Consider the following 22,983-nt stretch of genomic DNA (forward strand, 5'->3'; position numbering starts at 1 on the left):
GACTTAATTACTGGCGAAAATATTGTGTGCGCTGGGAAATTCTATAGAAGTTGCGTCATAGCTTGAACGCACCTCAACCGCCGTGCATCTGTACGGTTGATAAGCCTTCCGACAGCACTATACATCCAGTTGACTGCATGGAGAGCCGTTTCTCCCAAAAGGTGGTCCAGCTAGGAGGCAGTACAAGTTTTCGCATACGGTACTGCCCACGTGGACTCACCCACAGCGGGAACCTCGCGCGGCGCAGACTTATCCATTTAACTTTCAACAAGAGCACTCACTTGAGTAAAAAGTCTTATGAAAAAACGCACTTCCGAAATTCGTGATATCTGGCGGAACCATTATAGTCTGCACCTGTGGGGGAATCTGACATGTACACGTGCGTGGACCTGTCGCGTTGCAAAATAAACGAGACTAAAGCAAAGTCACTGACGTTGGCCAACAGAAGAAATCTTTTTCTCTTCTGCCTCTTCTGCCTTCAAAGCTATAGAGTATCCGGAGCGAGCATGCATGGCGCGCTACCTGTTGCAAAAACCTTACGTTAGTCACGGTAGTGCATACATGACCTCCGAGATTAGTCGGCGCGAGCTTGCGCTATTCGATCTCTGAGGTTATGAAAATAACGTGGCCGTGGTGGAGAGCTGCAAAATTAGTTTTTTTTTTTTTTTAACTTTAACGTAGGGGCCTGCAGCCATCAGGGCACAACGCGACTGCGCCAGCGTGTCCCGTAGAGCTTTACAACACTCATGGTATAATGTCTCAATACTAAACTAAATTTATTCCATCTAGCTAACACCGTGAATGTTGAAAGATCCTAAAATTATGAGGCGCGAATTACTTGTTCGCAGGTACTTGAATCAACTTTGTTGATCATCGCCGGCGCATTACAAGGCTTACAATATCACGCAATTGGGAAGCTTAGGATTTCTGCCTTCGACCATTTAATAAAAGCAGTTAGCACTTGATCGTGACTCACGCGTATAGTTAATGCAATGCAATCAAGTCTCATTGCATGTGCAGGCTTGCGCAAAAGTCCAATACCGGTATACGTTGCATCCCGTCGAGAATTGCATGATTCCGTAATGCCTGAATTTGCGTCATAACTGGATCACAGGTCGGACGTCGCCGTGCATTTCTCCAGCAGATGAGAAACATGGCAACCATGTCACGGATCCGGTCGAGTCGATGTCGACTGTCATGTCGTCACCCGCATCTCAGTGCGCCTCTCCGGTGTCCCCCGTCCGCTCACCGGCGAAGCGCCACGTTACTTCCTCTGGTCAGCGTGACCAGGCCAAGAAAGATGAGACGCAGGAGGAAACACTAAGGCCACAACCTGCGGCCGCCGCCAGTCCGCAAGAGCCCTACCACTCAGCCGCACTGTCACCGGCGACCTCGACGAAGTTGGGAGGCAACGACACTGTCCCTGTCATCTCTGTCGCCGAACGTATCGTGTCCAAAACGAAGCCCGACAGTCAACTAGGTAAGTGGTTCAAAGCTGGAATACAGAAGCAGTTTTAATGTATTTCATTATTTAGGACCTCAGGGCCGGTGTAATGTGAGGATTCCTTTCGCTCGATTCTATTCCTCCCTTATCGTCAACCGTTCATGGCAGGCCGTTCCCGCGGTGATAACGTGGGCAGAACGCCCTCGCACCACTGACGAAGAGCGAAAAGGAGTATCATTTGAATATAATCGTTACATTTCACCGGCCGAGGTCGTGGTTGTATGTGCGGGCGCAATTTTTTATTGCGGTACACTCCAAGCGCATTTTTACCGTCGCCGTGAGGTTCCGTATAAAGTCCAACGGCGATAAAACCGTCGCCGCGCGCCGTACGCTCTGTGTGCGAGTGAGAGCGTGCGAGGATGAGCCGGCAACCGCAGCGCACGCTAGAGAGGAGGAAGCGCGCACTCTTCGTTCGCTCGCGGGGCACGGGGAGGAGGCGACTGAGACGGTAGGGGTGTGCGTTCTGCTCTTGAGGCTGCTACTGACGGAGCTTCCGCGCGGGCACCGTATCTTGAAAGCGGTCTGCTATGTGGTGTGCGCCGCGGGGACCTCATCTTCAAAGCGATCTGCGATGGGTACAAAGTACAAAAGTGCATGCGCCGAGTGCCGGTAGCTTTGTATGCGCTGTGATTTCGACGTTTAGTTCGCGTTGAAGCGAGACGGGAGACAGCGCGAAGGGTGGGTGGGTGGTAAACATTTATTGTTCGTGCGCCTTATGTAACAAAACTACTTGTGAGGGGGCTCAGGAGCGCGTAGGGTGGCCGGGAGTTTGTGGCCCTCGGCGACCCTCAAAGCCCAGTCCACCAGCCGTATTTAGTCGGCTGGGTTGAAGCTAGACACCGCGGTCTCCCATCCCTCGACGTCGGTGAGTTGCCACTCAGAGGGCGGCTGGAGCTCAGGGCATTTGAACATTATGTGCTGAAAGTTGGCTCTAGGTGCGCCGCAGAGCGTACATTAATTCCTGTCGATATAAACCTGGATGAACCAGGGCGAGAAAAGCTGGAGAGAGGAAGGTTTGTGCCTGGAGCTGGCGCCAGGTAGTTTGCTGGAATTTGGTTAAGGATTTGTGTGGGGGAGCATATGTTAACCGCATTTCGCGGTAGTGGAGGGTGATCTCATGATATGCTACCAATCGGTCTCTGGCGTTATCCAGGTCATAGGATGGCGTGGCTCGGTTGACGGCTACTCGAGCGACGGAATGGGCCATCTCGTTGCCTGGATGGCCCGCGTGCGCGGGCAGCCAGATGAGCGTAATTGGTCTGAGGGGGGTCTGACGATTGAGAATTTTCCTTGCCGGTTCATGAGCTCGGCCTTTGGAGTAGTTGCGGATTGCAGTTTTGGAGTCGCTAAGAATAACTTCGGCAGCAGTGGTGGATATGGCCAGAGCTATGGCAGCCTCCTCCGCCTCTAGGGACGTGCATGCCTGTATTGTGGCTGCTGTGGTGTAACGAAGCTGATGTGACACTACACTAACAGCATAGGCCGGTTTGTGTGGGTAGCTAGCGGCGTCGACACACACCGTGAGGCGGTCGTGGTGGTGTTGCTTGTAGAGGGTATTTGCCCTGGCCTGCCTGCGCGCCTCGTGATGCACGGGGTGCATGTTTTTAGGCAGGGGGTGGATAGTGAGGCAGTTCTGTATGTCTAATGGTAAGGAACGTGTCTGATCTTGCTCGGAGGTCGGGCTTAGTCCTAGTTTGTCCAGGATGTGCCGTCCTGTGGTGGTAGAGGACAACCTCTCGATTTGGGCTGTGCGGTGGGCTTCCGTGAGCTCATCAAGTGTGTTATGTACCCCCATGCGAAGGAGGCGCTCATTTGGCGTGCGCCAGACAGCGCGAAGGTGAATTTGCCCGCTGCTGCTGGCAGGCTTTCTCATTGCATCGTTTTAAACTGTTTCCGCGGTCATCGAGCGAGATGTGCCATGTTTACCTGTACGCGCGTGACACCGCGCTTGTTTATTTAGTTAGTAAGCGAATATTTACAACTTTATACGGCCGATAAAACTACTATCCTTACTTCGTATAGCTGTCTACTAATTTGCTATCGCAATCGATGCTTCGCCTTTCGGGCGAAACTGCGACTTTTTTGTTTACCAATCGCCGTCTCGTTTTCGCGCCTTTTCTGACTTACCAAGCCTCCTCTCAGTGTAAGGGTGATATTTTTGGTCATCATCATCATCATCATCATCATCATCATCATCATCAGCCTATTTTATGTCCATTGCAGGACGGAGGCCTCTCCCTGCGATCTCCAATTACCCCTGTCTTGCGCTAGCGTATTCCAACTTGCGCCTGCAAATTTCCTAACTTGTAGTGTAATTCACTAATGCAGGTCAACATCCCCCCCCCCCTTTTTTTTAATGTCCCTTTAAATATGGAACAGGCAGATGTGAATTTGCCATTAGTCTGTTCTCAGTCTGTTCTCAGATTGCACGATGCCACGGCGTGCGTCAGGTAACATGGTTTTTCCGGGTACCATGCAACAGCCGCGAAGACATCGCCAGTTTTGGTTGGCGAAGTTGCGCCGACTAGCGGGACTCCGCCGGTGGCGCCTCTACCAGAAGCTGTACCGAGCGCGGATACCACGGCTGCGGCACCGGACACCGCCTGCGGCACTCGCAAGCCATGCGAGAAGGCTTCAACGACGAGCACGCATTCGGGTCCGGGCACGTCGGTGAGCGAGGCGCACTTGTTACTCAGTCATGAGCAACTTTCACACGCCATGGAAAAATACCGAAATCTGCTCTGCTTCAGACAGACACAGACGAACGGACGGACGGACGGACGGACGGACGAAGAGATAGATAGATAGATAGATAGATAGATAGATAGATAGATAGATAGATAGATAGATAGATAGATAGATAGATAGATAGATAGATAGATAGATAGATAGATAGATACCGCCGGGGTGGCTTAGTCAGCTAAGGCGTTGCGCTGCTGAGCACGAGTTCGCGGGATCGAATCCCGGCCCCGGCGGCCGCATTTCGATGGAGGCGAAATGCAAAAAATGTGGTTGATCCCTCTTATATAGGAATCGGTATAGAACACGAAAGTGAAACGTGTCTTCAATGACATGCGGAGGCACCACATGCTACTTGCTCGAAAGCTACAACGCGCCGCAACCGACTGCGCTTACGAACGCGCATCCAAAGTGCATCCGAAGCGCAAGCGACGCGCGATGCGCCGCTCGGTTAGCACGGTCCCAAACAGTGTCGCCGTCTGGTGGCCTCCGGCGGAAGGCATCACCGGCGGTGCCAGCGTCTCCCATTAGAAACGCCCGGCGGTCGGCACACTAGTAAGTATATTCTAGGCACTATAGTCGTAGTGCTGAGACCACCGAAGCGTTCACTGTCGGTGCGCGTTAGTGTCATAATGCAGTACTTCTCTTTTCTGCTCGTAGGCGGCGGCACCGCCCCGAGCAAGAGCGCGGGTACACGGAGGAGTGTTAGATATATAACGCGCGTCTGTGTAGCTCTCTGCAATTGCGTTTGTGGCGCAATGGGTTAAACGCTCGGCGATCTATCGTCGCGGACCGAGAGGTCGTGGGTTCGATTTCCAAATTTTGCATGTTTGTGGAACTTTTTCTTCTGGTTTCTTTCTTTGTATTATGTCCGTGTACATTGTAAGCTGACGTATTTCCGTGACGGAAATACGTCACTGAAGTCTTGGTGGACCCCGGAATAAAACACTTTCGTGTTAAAAACGCCCGTGTGCTTGCGTTGTAGTGCACGTTAAAGAACCCCAGGTGGTCAAAATTAATCCGGAGCCCTCCACTACGGCGTGCCTCATAATCAGAACTGGTTTTGGCACGTAAAACCCCAGAAAGAAGAAGAAGAAGAATAGATAGATAGATAGATAGATAGATAGATCTATCATGTGTGTGTGTGTGTGTGTTTTCAAATTCACTTGTATACTTCTAAACTTTCGAGCCGGCCCCTTTGGTTATAGTAATAACCGAAAAGTGACTATGTCCTGGCGCAATCAGGTGCACTTCCCCTTTGACGAATCTGCTTCCAACTTGTGGACTGCGTCATAACTTGCGGAGTACCTTATAATAGTTATTTGAGCCAGCTGTATTGGTAAATTAGCATCCTAGAATAACAAAAAAGCCCCCATTAGCGTAAGAACAGGCTTAATGGTTAAAAAAGTGAAAAAGAAAATGCATAAACAAAAGACGGTTTGCGACGCCACCTTGTACTGCTTGCACCATCTCGCCGTGACGTCGTGCATTTTGACAGCGTCTGTTCGGATTGAACTTAGCAAGTTTCAAAGATTAGTCCTGGGTCAGAACGGCACAAATACGAGAAGCACTGTGTGTAGTCAGTGTGACGCAGTCAGTACGTGAGTGTGACGTCACATTGACGTACTGGCGCTGGGTTTCCGGCTCGAAATGAAAATTCGGACTGCCCATGGGACTGCCCTTTCTGTTCTAATAATCAACCTATACTATACCGCGAAATTGCAGAGAATAAGAGTTTTGAAGGAATCCTTAATCAGTCTAAAGTGATTTAGTGTTTCTCTCTAGGGTCCCTTTCAGTCGATCATTGTGTGAGCATGCGCAGAGGGCCTCCAGGCCGTCGGCAGCCAGCGTGGGCTCCAAGAGGCACCGAACGAGCGGTGGCACAAACGACTGCGTCCTGACGTTCCTCTCCTACGGCGCCTGCGCCGTGTTCGTCGTCGGGACTCTGCTCGTGGTGCTCTTCCTCTTGTTCAGCCACTCCGCTCGCGAATACATCCAGAGTAGCACCGCCAAAGTGGAACAGTACTGTAACACGAAGGTGAGCTACACATGTACTATAAATCCTCAAGCTTGCTCATGCGAATACCGCATTTTTACGAATACAACCAACCTGGATATAGTAAAAGAGCAGCCGTTCCTCACTGCCTTCTGAGGAGGGAACAGCACAAAGAAAGAAATAAAGAAAGAAGGAAAGAAAGAAAGAAGTAAAGAAAGAAAGTAAGAAATAAATGAAAACACTGCAGGCTTAAATAGTGCAACCATGAAGAATCACATCCCAATTTCCCGCAAAGCTGATTCTTTCGAGCAGTTAGTTGCATTGATACTTTCAACTGTATTTACCTGAACCACAGGCTTTAAATCATTGTCTGCATATCATTAATGACATGGACTTCATTCGGTTTAAATTAAAGCTCGGTGTCACATTTCGTTCTCTCGTGACTCCGGAAAACAACACAGTATAACGCGTCTTTAATGTCGTGTCAAATGAGCTCGTGTGTACGCTTTAAACTTTGCACGCACATCTGACAACGTGTCGACGTTCAAGACAATGCCGTGGCAAGTCCTCCACAAAGTACCTCGTCACAAATAAACCTCAATAGAAATGTAATACGGGAAACAGTATAAACGCACGTTTTCAACGCGTCCGTGCGTGTAACACTCAATGATATCACTTAAATGGACATTTATCAAGTACTTGTTCCGATTTGCCTCTCAATCGGTCGGTTGTGAAGCGCTTGGCTCACCATGCATCACTGCACCTCACTCTTTCCCACTGACGCTTCGTCACTCTTAAAGGGACACCGAAGAGACACACTTAATCAAACTTGGACTGATAAATCATGACCACATAAAGCCAACAGACAATGAAGCCAAGGAAAGCATCGGGGAAATGAACTGGTTGAAATTGGAATGTAGAAAATAATGAAGAAAAGGGAAATTTAAGTGGACGAAACGATAACTTGTCGCCGACGGGAGCCGAACCCGCAACCTCCGCATTACGCGTGCGTTGCACTGCCAATTTTCGTCCATTAACTTGGATATTTTTGTTTTACTATAGATCTAGCCCTAGGAGTGTTAGCCAGCGCCATTCGGAGCCATGGTGGGCGAATGTGGAACATCCTTTTTAGCCCGATGGCGTCACAGCCCCTCGTTTTCCCTTCTTCTTTCGTTTAGACTGATAAAGTATTCTTTGAAAACTCTGTGTTCGTTCACTCCACACCAATTACATAGGTTGATATCTAGAAGGGAAAATGAACATTCAAGTTCAGCCTTTTAAATTCCGCGCCGTAACCTCTGCGCCGGTACAGGTCAGTGTGACGTCATGGATTTAAAATTAGACTTCCGTATTTTTGCCGTTATGGCTCAGTAAAAGTTGCTAAGTTCACTCTTGGGCTTATTTAGATCACGATGTGGTCTATATCTACTTATAGAAAGATAACTGGGCTCAAGCAGAAACCGTCAAGATCTATGACGTCACGCCGAGCTGATTTGGTAATAAAGGTGGCGTTGCCACTTGCCTTTCCTTTTTCTTTCTTTTTTTGTGCGTTTAGTATTTTCTGGCTTGTATAATATAATATATAATACACAGTATTATTGGCTTTTTAAAAGTAATTGTAATGTAATTTACTAATACTGCTTTTTAAAAAATATATTCCGTTCATTTAAGCAAATGCGTCATGATCGATGCTCACGAAAGTGTCTTGAAAGGTTGAAGCCGCCATTGGTTAGTTTTCTTGCACGATAGAACAGAATTTGTTGACGCTTGCAGCGACAAAGAAGATGGGAAACGCGCAGCCCAGTCCAGCATGACAGGCCTAAAGTTGGTCTTTATTCTATGACAGGCCGAGCAGGGGACTATACGAGGAAAGCTGCTGCGGAAGCGAAATGCAGCAAACGTTGTGATCAAACGCCCAAACCATTCAAAGCCTCAGATTTCTTTTAAAAGCGACGACGTCATCGCCTCAGTTTTCCGTTACGTATGCATCCTCGTGCTTCACGTCTGAAGCCGTGCTGCACTCGGCACGGGTATTGAACTGGTTGCTGCGCTCTCAAGGTATTGAGGCTTCGTGCCGTAATTACTATATCAACAGCTATCCATAGTAAAAAAGATAATAACGTAGGAAAGTCTTGCTTTTAAAGAATGACGCTGCAATGCGCAATTAAGCTGACGCTTCACCTCAGGAGCTGCTACCTAATACACGGGGACGAAGAAATCGTTCTGCTCGGCATTCGCTGCATCAAATATGATGATCAATACCGAGTACCATTGGCGTAGCCAGGATTCTATTACGGAAGGGGGGGTGTTAGGCGAGTGTTGACGCACATCGCTTTATGCCAGGTATGCCAACACCACCTAGCCGGAACCACACCTCTTCCCATGCTACAGGACTGTACTTTAGCTATGAGCAGACTCGGATTTCCCCTTCAAATTATTGTAAAACGGGGAAATGCCATCATTAGACCACCGATGAACGGATTTCAATCAAATTTGCTGCACTAAGGTAAGAAATATATAATTCTAGTAACAAGCAAACCTTTGGTTTAAAGCGTCGAATTTCTTTTAAAAAATTGCGAGAAAACGTAAAAAAAGTCGCAATAACGCCCGAAAGGCGAAGCATCGATTGCGATAGCAAATTAGTACAGCTATACGAAGTAAAGATAGTAGTTTTATCGGCCGTGTAAACTTGTAAACATTTGCTTACTAACTAAATTAACAAGCATGGTGTCACGCGCGCGCATGCAAACATGAACACATCTCATTCGATGACCGCGGAAACTCGCTTTCAAAACGCTGGAGTGAGGAAGCGCGGTTGCAGCAGTAAGCTCGCTTCAACGCGAACTAAGCGGCGAGAACACAGCGCACACGAAGCTATCAGCATTCGGCGCACTCTGTCCCCATCGCAGATCGTTTTCAAGATATAGCCCGCGCAGCCGCCGCCGGAGTAGGACGCCCCCTCCCTCGTCTCTCCCGGTGCCTCGCGCGCGACGGAACACGCGCTTCCTCCCTTGCGCGCGCGAAATTGAGCCACCTTCGTCGGCTCCTCCTCGCACGCTTTCACTCGCATATACAGCATACGGCGCGCGACGACGATGTTATCGCCTTTGGATTTACTACGGTACATCACGGCGACGGCGACGTAGAAATGCGCCTGGAGTGTACTGCATTTTAATTGCTCTCGCAATAAAATTTTAACACGAAGTTTAAACACCCGTAGCTCTGCCCCCACCAAAGACAGTATCGCATTTTTGTGAGCTGCTTCTGGTAGAACGTCTAAAGCGGAAAAATGCGACATATAGCATTGGCGCTCACGTGAAATCGTTACGGTGCCTTGGAGGGCTTTGGGTAACTCCTACTCACAAATGGGTGGTACACTCGTATTTCAGAGCGGTGTATATATAATTAATCGATTTTGTCCACTTTAGATGTCTAGATATAGGTGCAGTTTACAGAATTGTGATATCCTTTTTTATTGCAGAGTTAAAGTTGCAAACCTGATTCTTCAGTTTCGCCATTTATTTTTTTAATTTTGCGATACTCAAGAATTTAAAAAAAAAATTTGATGACCTAAATCAGAAATCCACTTTCTACAAGCGGATGCGACAATGCAACAAACCTCATCAAAATCGGCGCGGTTGTTGCCGAGGAAAACGATTTCTGCGTTCCTATTTACTTAAATGCTGCTGCTGCTGGTAATTTATTAGTATCCCTCATGAAACGGCGCGGCGGTGACAAATAAGGCACCTAGCTAGCCTACCTGAGTTACTCAGGTATGCTATACATGCTTTATCATTGTAGCATTTTTGTATACATCTCTTTAATCTTTCTTTCTCTTCCTCAAAACTTCTCTATCTACCTTGTACCGCTTAATATGCCTGTAACGGATCCAGTCGTATCAATCTCTTCCCTGCTTTTTTTCCACCAACACTCTAAACGTATCTTGCTTATCTCGACTGCTGACCGGCTTCCGTCCACTTTTAATCCAAGCGCTTCTAGAAGGTGTACGTTACCTATACGGTTCTCACTGGGTGAATACCATCCGACCACCGCCGCCTAATTGAAAGCCTTCGCGAACTTTCGACAGGACTGCGAGCTGCACGCGCAACTGATTCTGTCTAAGGTGAACATGAACGAGGACCCGTGCGAGGACCTGAACGCGTTCGCCTGCTCCTACTGGGAGCCCCAGGCCGACAGCTACGACTACTACGGCGCCGCGCTGGACGCCCAGGCGATCCACGATTGGTTCACCTTATTCAAGCAGTCACTTGTCGAAGGCAGAGCCCACCTGATGGCAGGCACCAAGGCGCTCGCCATGCTGGCGGCCTGTCTGTGGCGTCGCACCACCACCGAAGATGCCGAGCTCGCCAAGCGTAAGCTGCGCGAGTTCATGACCGAGCTGCGCATCCCGTGGCCGGACGAGCCGAGAGCCGACGTGGATCCACTCGGTGTGCTCATCGACCTGTCCTTCAGGCGAGTGCGCCGGTGACCATAGTGTAGCGAACGTTTCTACGCCGGGAAGTGAGGAGACAGGGTTGTAGATCATGTATATATATATAGGCCCCGTGACAGATGGTATATATAATCAGCACTGACTTTCACTGACAAGACCGAACGCTTTGTCCGATGCACAACGAGGTGATATCGGTCACGCCACAGACAGACAGACTGAGGTCGGAGCCAGTAAAGAAAAGCAGCATGCAGGCGGGGGAAAATCACAGTGGGTGTTCAAGGTACCAACTTTCTTGCGTTCTTGGTGCACGCTTCGGTTTTAGGCACCGAAATTAAACGTTGCTTAGGCCGACGCGTTCTCAAATGCAGGTGGCAGCTGGGACTGTGGTTCGAACTCCAGCCCTTGCAACTCCAGCCACGGTCGGAGTCACCACCGCAGCCCGATTTGCCTAACGACGGCGCCACGTCGAAAAGGTCCACCGAAAGCAACAGCCGTCGCCCATTGCTTATGTCGGTGGGACGGTTCGTCGGCTACTGGTCGGTGCACAACAGTGAGACCGTGCACAGGCGCAACTATGCCAAGTACTGGGCCACCTTCTACGAGGCGTTCAGCGCCGACCGGCCCAACAAGAGCGACGAGTACGTCCAGCAAGTGGCCTCGGTCGGACGCGACGTCCGCGAGGAGTTGCTGGGCGTCGTTAACAACGAGAATAAAGAACCCGCCCGATTCCAGCTGAGCGACATTGGTAATCACACGCCGAACCTACCGGCGCGCCGCTGGATTGAGCAGCTGAACGCCAATGCGGTCTCTGAAGTCGCGAGTGCTGCAGACAACGCTGGGAATCGCAGCGGTTACGCGTCGAACGACACCCTCACAGTCACGGACACGGCACTTCTCAGGGCAGTGAACAGGCTGTTCGGGGCGCACAACAGCACGATGCTGTTGCGACACCTCTCCTGGTTCTTCATACAGGCGAGTGGTACAGTATAGCCCTCTTGATGTTAGCGACGTCTATTGACCATTTTCGCGGAGCCGTTTGTTCTAGAGAAACGAGATGGCGCTTACGGCGGCGCTCCATACGTTGCCTCAGCGACAGCGCTCGAATACGAAACCATTACCGCTTCTACCTTGCTTCTGTGTGATCAGCTACCCGCCGAAGTTGCTCAGTGGCTATGGTGTTGGGCTGCTGAGCACGAGGTCGCGGGATCGAATCCCGGCTACGGCGGCCGCATTTCGGTGGGGGCGAAATGCGAAAACACCCGTGTACTTAGATTTAGGTGCACGTTAAAGAACCCCAGGTGGTCCAAATTTCCCAGGTGCACTACGGCGTGCCTCATAATCAGATCGTGGTTTTGGCATGTAAAACCCCATAATTTAATTTTCTTTTTCTGTGTGATCAGCTGTCGGAAATGCAACTGAGTTTTCGCTGACGCACTGTGCTCCATTCATGCTGGTTTGAATCATGTGGATTGAAGACATGTGCAGTAGTTTGCTGCAAAAATAGTGACTGGCATATCAAGGAATGTAATGAATATATGGGGCCAAGTTCGCGGACCGCTGCTGCAACTGTCCGTACGTGTTTCCAGCACTTCGAGAAGTACGGCTGTCCTCGAAGATACACAAATTTGCTCGTCCTCCAGCATTGTATCGCTAACCTTCAAAGAAAGGGCTCCAGCCCCGGTACGTCGGCAAGAGTGAGTACCGCTCGTAGGGAGTAGCGCCGCTTCCTGCCATAGCAGTGGCGCACCGACGGGGGGGTTTCGGGGGTTGTAACCCCCCCCCCCCCCCCCTGAGGCCGACTTAACCCCCCTCTTTTGTTTAACCCCTTTTCTTTCCTTGCGCATTTGAGTACTGTAACTAAGATGTAAGACGCGCAATCGTCTGCACACTCACAAAGAGCGCATTTCTTGACAATTTTACGTGAAGAAATTGAAATTAGTGCTATTTAGATGGTATTGGCAAACTGTCAACCCCCCCCCCCCCCCCCACCCTGGCAGAGATCCTGGGTACGCTACTGTGCCATAGTATACAGGTTTCGCGCACAATATCTACACACATATACCCCAACTGGCATGGAAACTTACGCCCACTCTTTCGCGAACGTGTCAAGAATAAGTGAATGGGCGCGCGTTGAGTATACGCGCACTATATACGCGCAATAAGTGACGGTACTACACCGATAGCGCAGGAATGGTCGAAGCTGAATGTTTCGTGACGGTCCATAAGAGTATGCGAGTATAGCGATAATACGCATTTGCTACAACGTATTACAATGTCCAGAACAGCTACGTTTCAAGCCTTGTGCGCAACAAGAACAAACGTAACGAAACTCAGCACAACCGCGAGCGATTAGGCAGAAAATAATCAGATAGTGACTGCACCGAGAAACTTTACTGAGTCAGAACTATGACAAGCCACTGCTTCAAAATATTTGCCAAAGAAAGATCGAAGAGCAAGACACACTAATCCTGATTCATTTCATGAGCGGATAGTTTGGAATTCATATTTAGCCCCGCTTTCAGAGCAAGCACCGTATATGCTGCTCGCGCACTTTGGACGCAGCTTAATCAGCTCCGAAAGCGCTTTTACATGTTCCCTGAAGCTGTGGCCAAAGCTTCGTGTCGTCCACCCAGTCACCGTCTACAATATCTCCCGAAACAGGTTTGCCAAGCCGAACCGGCGTCATGCACATCCACTGTAAACACAGAGGCAACGGAGGCAGTTGAGGCAAGCAATGGACGCGTCACCACGTGATCAAACATGGCAGCGCCCACGGGATCGCCGCGAAAAGGGTCAATAGCAAGGTAGCGCAGGCCAACAAGAAAGCAGACCTATTTACGCTTACGAAACTCAAGGCCACGCCTTGCCTGGAAAATGGGAGTCTTACAGGCGTATGGCGGGGACTTCTTTCGTTTAGACTGATAAAGTATTCTTTGAAAACTCAGTGTTCGTTCACTCCACACCAATTACGAAATTGTCAGAATTACGAAATTATTACGCGAGCTTTAACGGCAACGTCTTTGTTGGCGCAAGTAAAAAATTCAACGTGTTTCCGTCGAGTGCACGGTGGTCGAGTGGCAGCACATGCCAAGCGAAAGAAATGATCGAAAGAGGCGCGCTTTTTAAATGTACAAGCGATACCGTACATGTACGCCATTGATCATTTTGAGGGTGTTCGCGGAGGTCATACTTGTACGGTATTGACCCTGAAAGGGTTAAAAAACTGAAGAGATGTCCTACCCGGTCTGCGCGCTAGGAGAAAGTGTGGAAGCAGTCACGTGGTATTTTCGCTGTTGCTGCGTGTTGTCGGAGCACAATGGCGGTTTTGTTATGGTGGTGTGTGCTCACGTGTGTGCTGTGTCGTAGCGTGGTACAGGCGTCGTTTGTGGAGGTTTGCGTTAATCTCCGTGTTTTCTGCCAACGTGCTCTCCCGGCTGTTGTTGTGGCCGTTTGGGACTCGAAGTAAACAAAATTGGGTACCGGTTCGGGACAGTGGCCTTGGTAAACTCAGCGGTAATGCAGTTCCACTCAACGTTAAAGCTGGGGAAGTGCGAAGCAGCGATTCGCCGGTGTTTCCCTTGCGTTTTCCTTGTGTTTATTTGTTTTATCCTGTGTTTATCTTGTGTTTAGCAATCCATCATCCGTTTTGACACCTGTGCTAAGGCACAAAACCGCCACACACGTGGAGCCAAACCAACACGCACAGGTATCCAAAGCCTTTGCTGCGCGTGAACACATGAGATCACATTACAAGATTTTAACGATTTTCGCGAGTTTCTGCTAATTAATGCTCTTAATGCTTGATTATTCCTATCTTTTACATTATTCTGAATCATGTTAGTTTATTTTGAACCAGTTTTGATCAATTCAGCACTTGTATTGATCCTGTTTTTGCGCGTGCACATGACCACGACATGAGATCACATTACACGCCGACAGCCTGGGCTCCTAAAGTGCTTCGCACTTAAAACCGTGCGGTGGTACCGTACCAATGAGAGGTTTTTCCCCACTGTTATAAAGTACACTTATATCTTCGGGATCGGCCCGCGAAAACGGTTAGTCAGTCACAAGAAATCTTGGTTAGCTACCAAAGCATGCTAAACGAATCAAGAAGCGTTAGTTTACCACACCTGCCAGTGACGAGGTCTCACACCGCAGGTATTCGGGGCCCTGGCCGACCGACATCTGTTGGCCAAGTACGGGGACAATAGGAAGGCGTCGGTGCGCCGACAAGTGTTCTGCGCCACCGAGGTCGAGGACGCGTACGGACCGCTGGTGCGCTCCCTGTACGTGGTCCCGCGGTTCACAGGCGCGCCTGCGGTTCGCCATCGATAACACGTTCGCCACCGTCACCAAGGCACGACAAGCATTTGTTCTTCAATATCCAAATAATGCGGCACCAAGGTGAACGATACGAGGCGCTGTGGCGTTCGAGGTTGCCCTCGCGTAGCAAAAATTCCGATAGGGATTCCTATTAGTCTAGTAATAATTTAGCACTTGATGTATAAAATATTTATTAGTCTGGTAGGAGTCTATATTGGTTTAGTAGAATTGTTTCGCAGCTGTTCTGCCAGTCCATGAATTCACATCGCGGGCGCATAGTATTAGCCTACATAGGAAATTTGTAATAGTGCCTGTACAGGTGTGTGATAGTGCATTCTGATAGACTTAAAGAAATACTATGGCCCAACGTCATTTAACGAGTATTACTGATAAGCTTTCTGGTCTTGTAAGTTTTAATATCAAAATAACGTCAAGCATATTTGTGTCGGAATTTGTATTCAAATATATATAGGTACCGAATGTCACTTGGTTTCAAATAAATTATTCATTGATTGATTGGATTGATTGTGAATGTAGTTTCTACTTGCATGGCCGCTCGGACCACGACACTCTTTTTATTTATTACTTTCTTTACGCCCGTCTTCTTGGTAGCTGAGCGAAACTGGTGCGGACGCTTGTATAGCACGACCGTGCGCGACACGTCATCACGCAGGAGGCCGTACAAAAGGTGTCGGCTCTCGAGTGGGCCGACAGTGCCACGCGGTTGGCAGCCACGACGAAGCTACGCAACGCGCGCACCGCGCTCTGGCCGCCGGACGACTTCCTGACCAACGAGGTGCTCAACGAGATGTACGCCAACTTCGCGACCAACCTGACGTACGGCAAGTCTCTCTTCATCGACTACTGGATCGACGCCCAGAGGCGCCTGCGCGCGCTGTACGACGACCCCAGCCTGCGACACGTGCTCAGCCTGCCGCCCAACTACGTGCTGCCGTACTTCGACTACGACTATCTGCAGAATCGCGTGCTTATCTCGGTGGCCGCTCTGCACGGAGCTCTCAGAAGGGTACAGGCCACACCAGCCGTGGTCTACGGCGGCCTCGGGTTCTCCTACGCCCGCCAGCTGCTGCGCGCCCTGGACAGCGGCGGGCTCAAGATCGACGCCGACGGCAACATCGTCCCGGACACGTGGGCTTCGCCGCGCTGGATGGAAGTCAAGCGAGAGAGGCAATGAAAATCACTCACGCTCCTAACACGCGTCGTAAACCAGTTCGCAAAAAGCTTTGTGACCGGCGCCAGGTTCGCCGATCGAGCTGTATATTAACTGAAGTGTTAGTTATGATGAGTCACCTTACGCGCGCTGTTACAGCCAAAATATTGAACTTTGTCCGCTTGCATGTCCTCTTTGGTTTTGTATTTGCAACAAGTAATGTTTAAACTATAGAGTCGACGCTTGATAAATTAAAAAAAATTGTCGCAGTTTCACCCGAAAGGCGAAGCATCAATTGCGATAGCAAATTAGTAGGGAGCTATACGGAGTAAGTATAGCAATTTTATCAGCTGTATGAACTTGGACATGCAGCAGCACCAGCAACGCTCAGAACTGTTGTCGACGCCGTCGGTGTTTTGCCCGCGTTCGCACCGAACGCGCGCGGCGTTGGTGACTGTTGCCGGTGCCTCTGGGGGCGGCTCGGAGGTTTTCGACGAGATCAGAATGGGACACTCGTCGAGCGTCAAGCTGCGTCGGAAATCTTACCCACCTTCTCGCCTCGCAACGTTTTTATATAAATACGCATTTGGTGCCGCAGCTAAACGTCGCCTCCCCTCCCATCCCTCCACGGCCTTTCGCGCGACGGAAAAAGTCGCGTTTGCTCTCTATACATGGTGATTGTAAAAGAGGAAAGAGACTTAATTCTGCAGCCCTTCAGGAGCACGGCGCAGAACGCGCGTTTGCTCTCCGACGTGCGTTCGCTCCCCGTGAAAGCGCGCGTCCCTCGCGCCCTTTCACTCGCACATACAGCGTCCGGAGCGCGGCGACGATTTCATCGCCGTTGACGTCATATGGAACCTCACGGCGACGGCAGAAATCCGCTTTGGAGTGTCCATATAATTGCTATCGCAATAAAAAAGTCGCAGTTTCGCCCGAACGGCGAAGCATCGATTGCGATAGCAAATTAGTAGACAGCTATACGAAGTAAGGATAGTACTTTTATCGGCCGTATAAATCTGTAAACATTCGCTTACTAAGTAAATGAACAAACATGGTGTCACGCGCGCACAAGCAAACGTGAACACATCTCACTCGATGACCGCGCAAACTCGCTGTCAAAACGCTGGAGTGAGGAAGCGCGGTCTTCGGCTCACACTCACACACTTTCACTCGCACATACAGCACACGGCGCGCGGCGACGATGTTAACGTCCTTGGACTTTATACGGAACATCACGGCGGTGGCGACGCCGACGGCCTAAATGCGCCTGCAGTGTCCATATAATTGCTATCGCAATAAAATTGGGCGAGTTGCTCCGCTTGCATTTATTGAAATTTTTGCGGTGTAAGACACATGCGCTGTCTGTATCTTGCGGGCGAGTGTACCGGCCGCTGTGAGAATGTTAGGTTGAGTGTACACGCGCTTTCTTTAAGGGTTGATTACACACACTTAACCGAGAAAGTGTAAGAGTGGGGTTGAAGATTAATATGCAGAAGACAAAGATAATGTTCAGTAGCCTCGCAAGGGAACAAGAATTCAGGATCGCCAGTCAGCCTCTAAAGTTTGTAAAACAAAACGTTTATCTAGGTCAATTACTCAAAGGGGATCCTGATCATGAGAAGGAAATTTACAGAAGAATAAAATTTGGTTGGAGCGCATACGGCAGGCATTACCAAATCTTGACTGGGAGCTTACCACTGTCGTTGAAAAGAAATGTGTACAATTGCTAACCGATGCTAACATATGGGGCAGAAACTTGGAGGTTAACAAAGAATCTCGAGAACAAGTTAAGGACCGCGCAAAATGGAACAAAAAATGTTAGGTCTAACGTTAAGAGACAGGAAGAGAGCAGTGTGGGTCAGAGAGCAAACGGGGACATCCGATATTCTAGTCGACATTAAGAGGAAAAAATGGAGCTGGGCAGGCAACGTAATGCGTAGGATGGATAACCGGTGGACCATTAGAGATACAGAATGGATACCAAGAGAAGGGAAGTGCAATCGAGGACGGCAGAAAACTAGGTGGGGTGATGAAGTTAGGAAATTTGCAGGCGCAAATTGGAATCAGCTAGCGCAAGACAGGGGTAATTGGAGATCGCAGGGAGAGGCCTTCGTCCTGCAGTGGACATAAATATAGGCTGATGGTGATGACACACACTTGTCTGCCGACTGTCAGAAATTTAAAGAAAAGTATTATATGTCTACAACGATTTACCGGAGAAATCATGGAAGCATTATCAAAAAATAAAGGTGACACGCACATAAGCCAGACATTGGTATTGTTTTCTCATAAGGAAATGTTTGTAATGGGTAACGTTTCTTATATTGTGATAGCAATTATATGGACACTCCAAGCGCATTTCTGCCGTTGTCCAAACACGGCAACATCGTCACCGCGCGCCGTGCGCTGTCGCAAGTGAAATCTTCCGAGGGTCAGCCAACGATTGCGGTTGAATCTCGCGCGCGCGAGGGAGAAAGGCGCGCTCCTTTTGTCGCGCGCGAGGCACGAGGGGGGGGGGGGGGGTGGAGGCGAGAAAGGGGAGTTGTAGTCTGGCGGCGGCCGCACGGGCGCCGTATCCTGAACGCCACCTGCGACGTCGAAAAAGTACGCGGGGCCTCATCTTCAAAGCGATCTGTGATGTGGACAAAGTGCAACTAGTGCCGGTAGCTTCGTATGCGCTGTGCTTTCGGCGTTCAGTTAGCGTTGAAGCAAGAGACTGCACGAAGGTCAATTCGCTCGCTGCTGCTGCAGCGCCTCCTCACTCCAGCGTTTTGACTGCGAGTTTCCGCGGTCATCGAGCGAGATATGTTCAAGTTTACCTATGCACGCGTTACACCGTGCTTGTTAATTTGGTTAATGAGTGACTGTTTACAAGTTTATGCGGCCGATAAAACTACTACCCTTAGTTCGTATAGTTGTCTACTACTTTGCTATCGCAATCGATGCTTCGCCTTTCGCGCGAAACTGCAACATTTTTATTGTGTGCACGCTGCTTTGTGACAAGTGTAAGTGCTTTTAACCCTGTAATGCCCAACGTATCATATATGCTGTACGCTTCGATTCCTCGGAATACTGATTGAACTGGGGGAATCCCAATACAAAAGCTCATAGTGGTGTCTTTAATATTCTGGAGTGCAGTTTAAGCAGTAGACAGTGTAACAATTTGGTAATTAATTAGTACGGTAATTAAATTGTAACTGAAAAACATTTTTTTCTGTTAATGTACACACCATTGCTAGAAATGTCAACAGTTTGTTCCAAGTTTCCTTGATGTAGAACTGTGTTTGGGCATTACAGGGTCAATAATAACTTCAGACTTTGCTATGCTATCTGGCTATGATCAAGTCTATGCAGGTATTAATAACTAAGAGGGTTAGGTGCCTTTCTCTTTGTGTGTGGTATATCACATGCGTGTGGTTTTGAGAATAATTTTGAGAAATGTGGTTTTTACTTGAGATCAGTGCATCTCTTGACTTTCTTCTGCGTCTATTTTTTCGTGCTGTTTTTCCAAGGACGTAGGCATTTTCCATTGGAAGAGCAAGTGTGAATACTAGAGCACTGACCTATGCAACACAGGGCAGCCTGCATGGCGCCGGCTTATGACGGACCCTTCCCAGAGATCCCAGCGCTCGAGGTGAGCCACGCGGCATTCCAGCACCAGCTGGAGCTCACAGCGGAGGACGCCGAGCAGGATAACCGTCACAGGCGCATCATGAGCACGTTCACCGAGCAACAGGTGTTCTTCATCACAGCCTGCTTCACGCTCTGCCGTCTGCCCAAGACAATCAAGTATGCTCCCCGTCCCCTTCTCTCTCCCCTAGACATGTCGTCCTCACAGTGTTTTCCTTGCATGTGAATACCGGTATTATGAACCGCGTATCAATATCGCCTCTAGTGCTTTGTTTATAGTTCTTTACGGAATACCGGGGTTAACGGAGACACGGACGGTAGTAGCAACGCTGGTAGAGACATCTAGTGACGCTTTGTCCAACCACAATGTGATATAGAAACATTTTCATATGTTCTGGTCGAAAGAAAATAAAAATAAGGCTGAGTGTTAACGATTTCCACGGTACCAACGCTTTGCACCGGCAGCTAAGTAGAATATGGCTGGTAATTCCAATAACATCTCTGCATGTGTCATCACTGCACTGCAAACACAGCTGCCCACGTCTACATTCCTGGTAGCCCGGTATTTCGTAAACTTCTTCATACAGACAGACAAAACGCTCTATTAAAGGAACACCGGAAGAATGTACAGGGTGTTTCAGATGACTTGAACCAAACATCGAGTATATTAACTGTACATCGTTTGTAGCTGTCTTGAACAGTTAAGAATATTTGTGTTTATGGAGCTAAATAGGGTTAAACTGGGGAAATATTTGAATATTAGGTCCTCTCAGAACAAGTGAAAAAGAAGAAAAATCGTGAATATGACTAAGAGGACATTTATCAGTCCTAAATTTCCAAGGGGCCCTCTAAGTGAAATTTGCGACCTGATATTGTAAGGCATCTTACCCAGATGCCTTACAGCCATTTTGTTAAGTGATGTTGAGTATATGCGTTTTTTTTTTCTTTTTTTTTTACAGTGAGTGCATGTAGCACTGCAATTGCCAACATATGCTTTATGATTCAACGCTGCTGCAGAAATAAACAGTATCTCTATCTCCAAGGGACACTAAAAACACAAAAATTTTAGCAAATGCACAGAGGCTACACTATAGCTTTCTTGAATTTTACATGCAAGCCTTGGCACCAATGATATATTTATATACGTAGCCCGACAGATTTTGTGGTATTTTCACATATTTTTGTTCCTTTCCTTTGTGCAGAATAAATGTTGCAAAGGTTGCCAGTTTTAGCTGTGTATTCATAATCGAACCTGAATCCTTTCTTTAACAATAAAAAATCTACTAGTCCCGACCCGACACCACTAAAATCTGATGTCGCAGGGATCTGGCGTGCAACATACAGGGTAGAGCTGTCACCTCTATAGTTCTTATATGGCATACGAACTGATGCCTGCCTTTGAGGTAATAATCACCGTTTGCTAAAACAATAATGCTGACCTATCAATCTAATATATGAAGTTGCAATTCTGTGTATATTTAATGGCAACAATTAAGAGATGTTTTAAGCTATAAGAGCCGATAAGCTTGTCTTCGTTCTCCAGGAAATGGATGGAGAAAACTAGAAATGCTTAGAATAAATTAAAAATTTGTAATTCTTTCTCTTCGAATGCTAATAGATCCTTCGGCGGTGACTGCAACAAGGTGGCCATGCACTTTGAGCCCTACGCGGCTGCTTTCAAGTGCAAGCCAGGCTCCAAGATGAATCCAATGGTTAAGTGCCCCTATTTCAACTGAAACAAGCAGCGGCAGTCAACCAGCAACTACATCTGTGCACTAAAGTGTACATAGTCTTCAAGTGCACCTGTTCGTGGATGATTGTTCGGCGAGCACTTGCAACAGCAGTTTCCTTTCACAACGGACATCGAGAGCCTAATTTCATGTAGAACATAATAATCTGCTAGTACCTTATGTACATTTCGCGTGTATTTTATATGTACCGATTCGTGGTATTCCTGAACAACTGCATGGGACAGAAAGCTTAGAGCTTCACTTGTCTGTTTTTCATGTGATATTACACTGTTTTTAGGTTTACACTGGAGTGTGGCATCTTACAAAGCTGTGTTTAGCTAACACCACTGCAGAAGATAAATAGCAATGTGCGACTGTCTACATGTACTGACCAATTTCGTATAATGCTCGTAGCTGTATGTGAACAGAAGCTTCTGAATAACAACAAAAAGTGTTTCTTTACGCTAGCTTCCAACTACAAGCGTTGAATGAAACTGGCTTGAAATCAGGTTTTAAGCGCTCTGATAAAGTGCTGATTAAGTCTATCGATCCATTTCATTTTCTATTCGTCTTATCATTTGTTGCGCTGACACCCTGGCAGACGTGGCTTCGTCCAAACCAATGACTAAGAGCAAATTGAATGAAAAACAAAATGAATCATTATAAAATGTGGTGCCAGGATGCAAAAAGCACCTTGACTTAGCATGTGCTGCAGGGTTGCAAATGGGCACCACAGCATCCTTCCTCTATGCAAGCCATGCGCTCTGCTTCTTACATTTCATCCCAGTGCAATAGTGAACAACCTTCAATCACACTTTGACCAAGGCACAGAGTGTTGTGTGCACAGAGTACAGGTGGCTAGGCAGCAGCGGTATAGTGCGCCGAGGCGTAGCGGGTTTTGTACGTTGCCAGATGGTTGGCATTTCGTGGAGTTACTACATCAGACGAGTTACTAGCAGCGTTGTGCACTGCCACATTTCGATCAAAGCAGTGCTAAATTATCAGTAAATCTCTGTGAACTAAGAAAAGGGGTTCATTATATCCATTCACATGAAATTTTTTCTTAGTTAAAATGAGATTTTATTTGCACGAGTTTCTATGCGTGAATGTCAAGAGTGAATTACGATTAGTTGAGTTCGTTATAACAAGGTCTGGCTGTGTGTTTAGAAATGCTCACCAAGTCTGCGTACTTATCGAATTGTATTATGAATGAACAATAAACTGAAAATGAAGCAAACAGTGTTGCCTTCACACAATTCTGAGGATATATTTAAAAGTGATGACATACGACATCCTTTGTGGGCCAAGTAGTGGAGTGATGCTACTACTGGTTTAGTAGTGGCACAATGAATTGGAAGGGAAAGTCTATAAACTTTTTCAATAGTGAATTATGCTAAGTGTTTCATTAGTAATCTCAAGTACCAATCACTAAAAACA

The 22,983-nt window shown here is 48.2% G+C and overlaps 1 protein-coding gene across 1 annotated transcript; it reads left to right on the top strand.

The window, feature by feature from the left end:
- Window positions 1-19,620: 19,620 nt before the first annotated feature.
- Window positions 19,621-22,927, top strand: LOC125947347 (uncharacterized). Its single transcript, XM_049671868.1, has 2 exons — window positions 19,621-19,975; window positions 21,435-22,927. Exons 1-2 carry the CDS (start codon window positions 19,752-19,754, stop codon window positions 21,550-21,552), a joined length of 342 nt encoding a protein of 113 aa, XP_049527825.1. The 5' UTR covers window positions 19,621-19,751; the 3' UTR covers window positions 21,553-22,927.
- The last annotated feature ends 56 nt before the right edge of the window (window positions 22,928-22,983 follow it).

Source organism: Dermacentor silvarum, chromosome 8, assembly GCF_013339745.2.
Source record: "Dermacentor silvarum isolate Dsil-2018 chromosome 8, BIME_Dsil_1.4, whole genome shotgun sequence".
In the NCBI taxonomy this organism is placed as follows: Eukaryota; Metazoa; Arthropoda; class Arachnida; order Ixodida; family Ixodidae; genus Dermacentor; species Dermacentor silvarum.

Excerpts from the sequence above, each read along its gene's own strand:
- LOC125947347 (XM_049671868.1), top strand. The coding sequence starts at position 19,752 with ATGCAACACAGGGCAGCCTGCATGGCGCCGGCTTATGACGGACCCTTC. Across the intron at positions 19,976-21,434 it reads CGTCTGCCCAAGACAATCAA|ATCCTTCGGCGGTGACTGCA; the intron begins GTATGCTCCCCG and ends GAATGCTAATAG.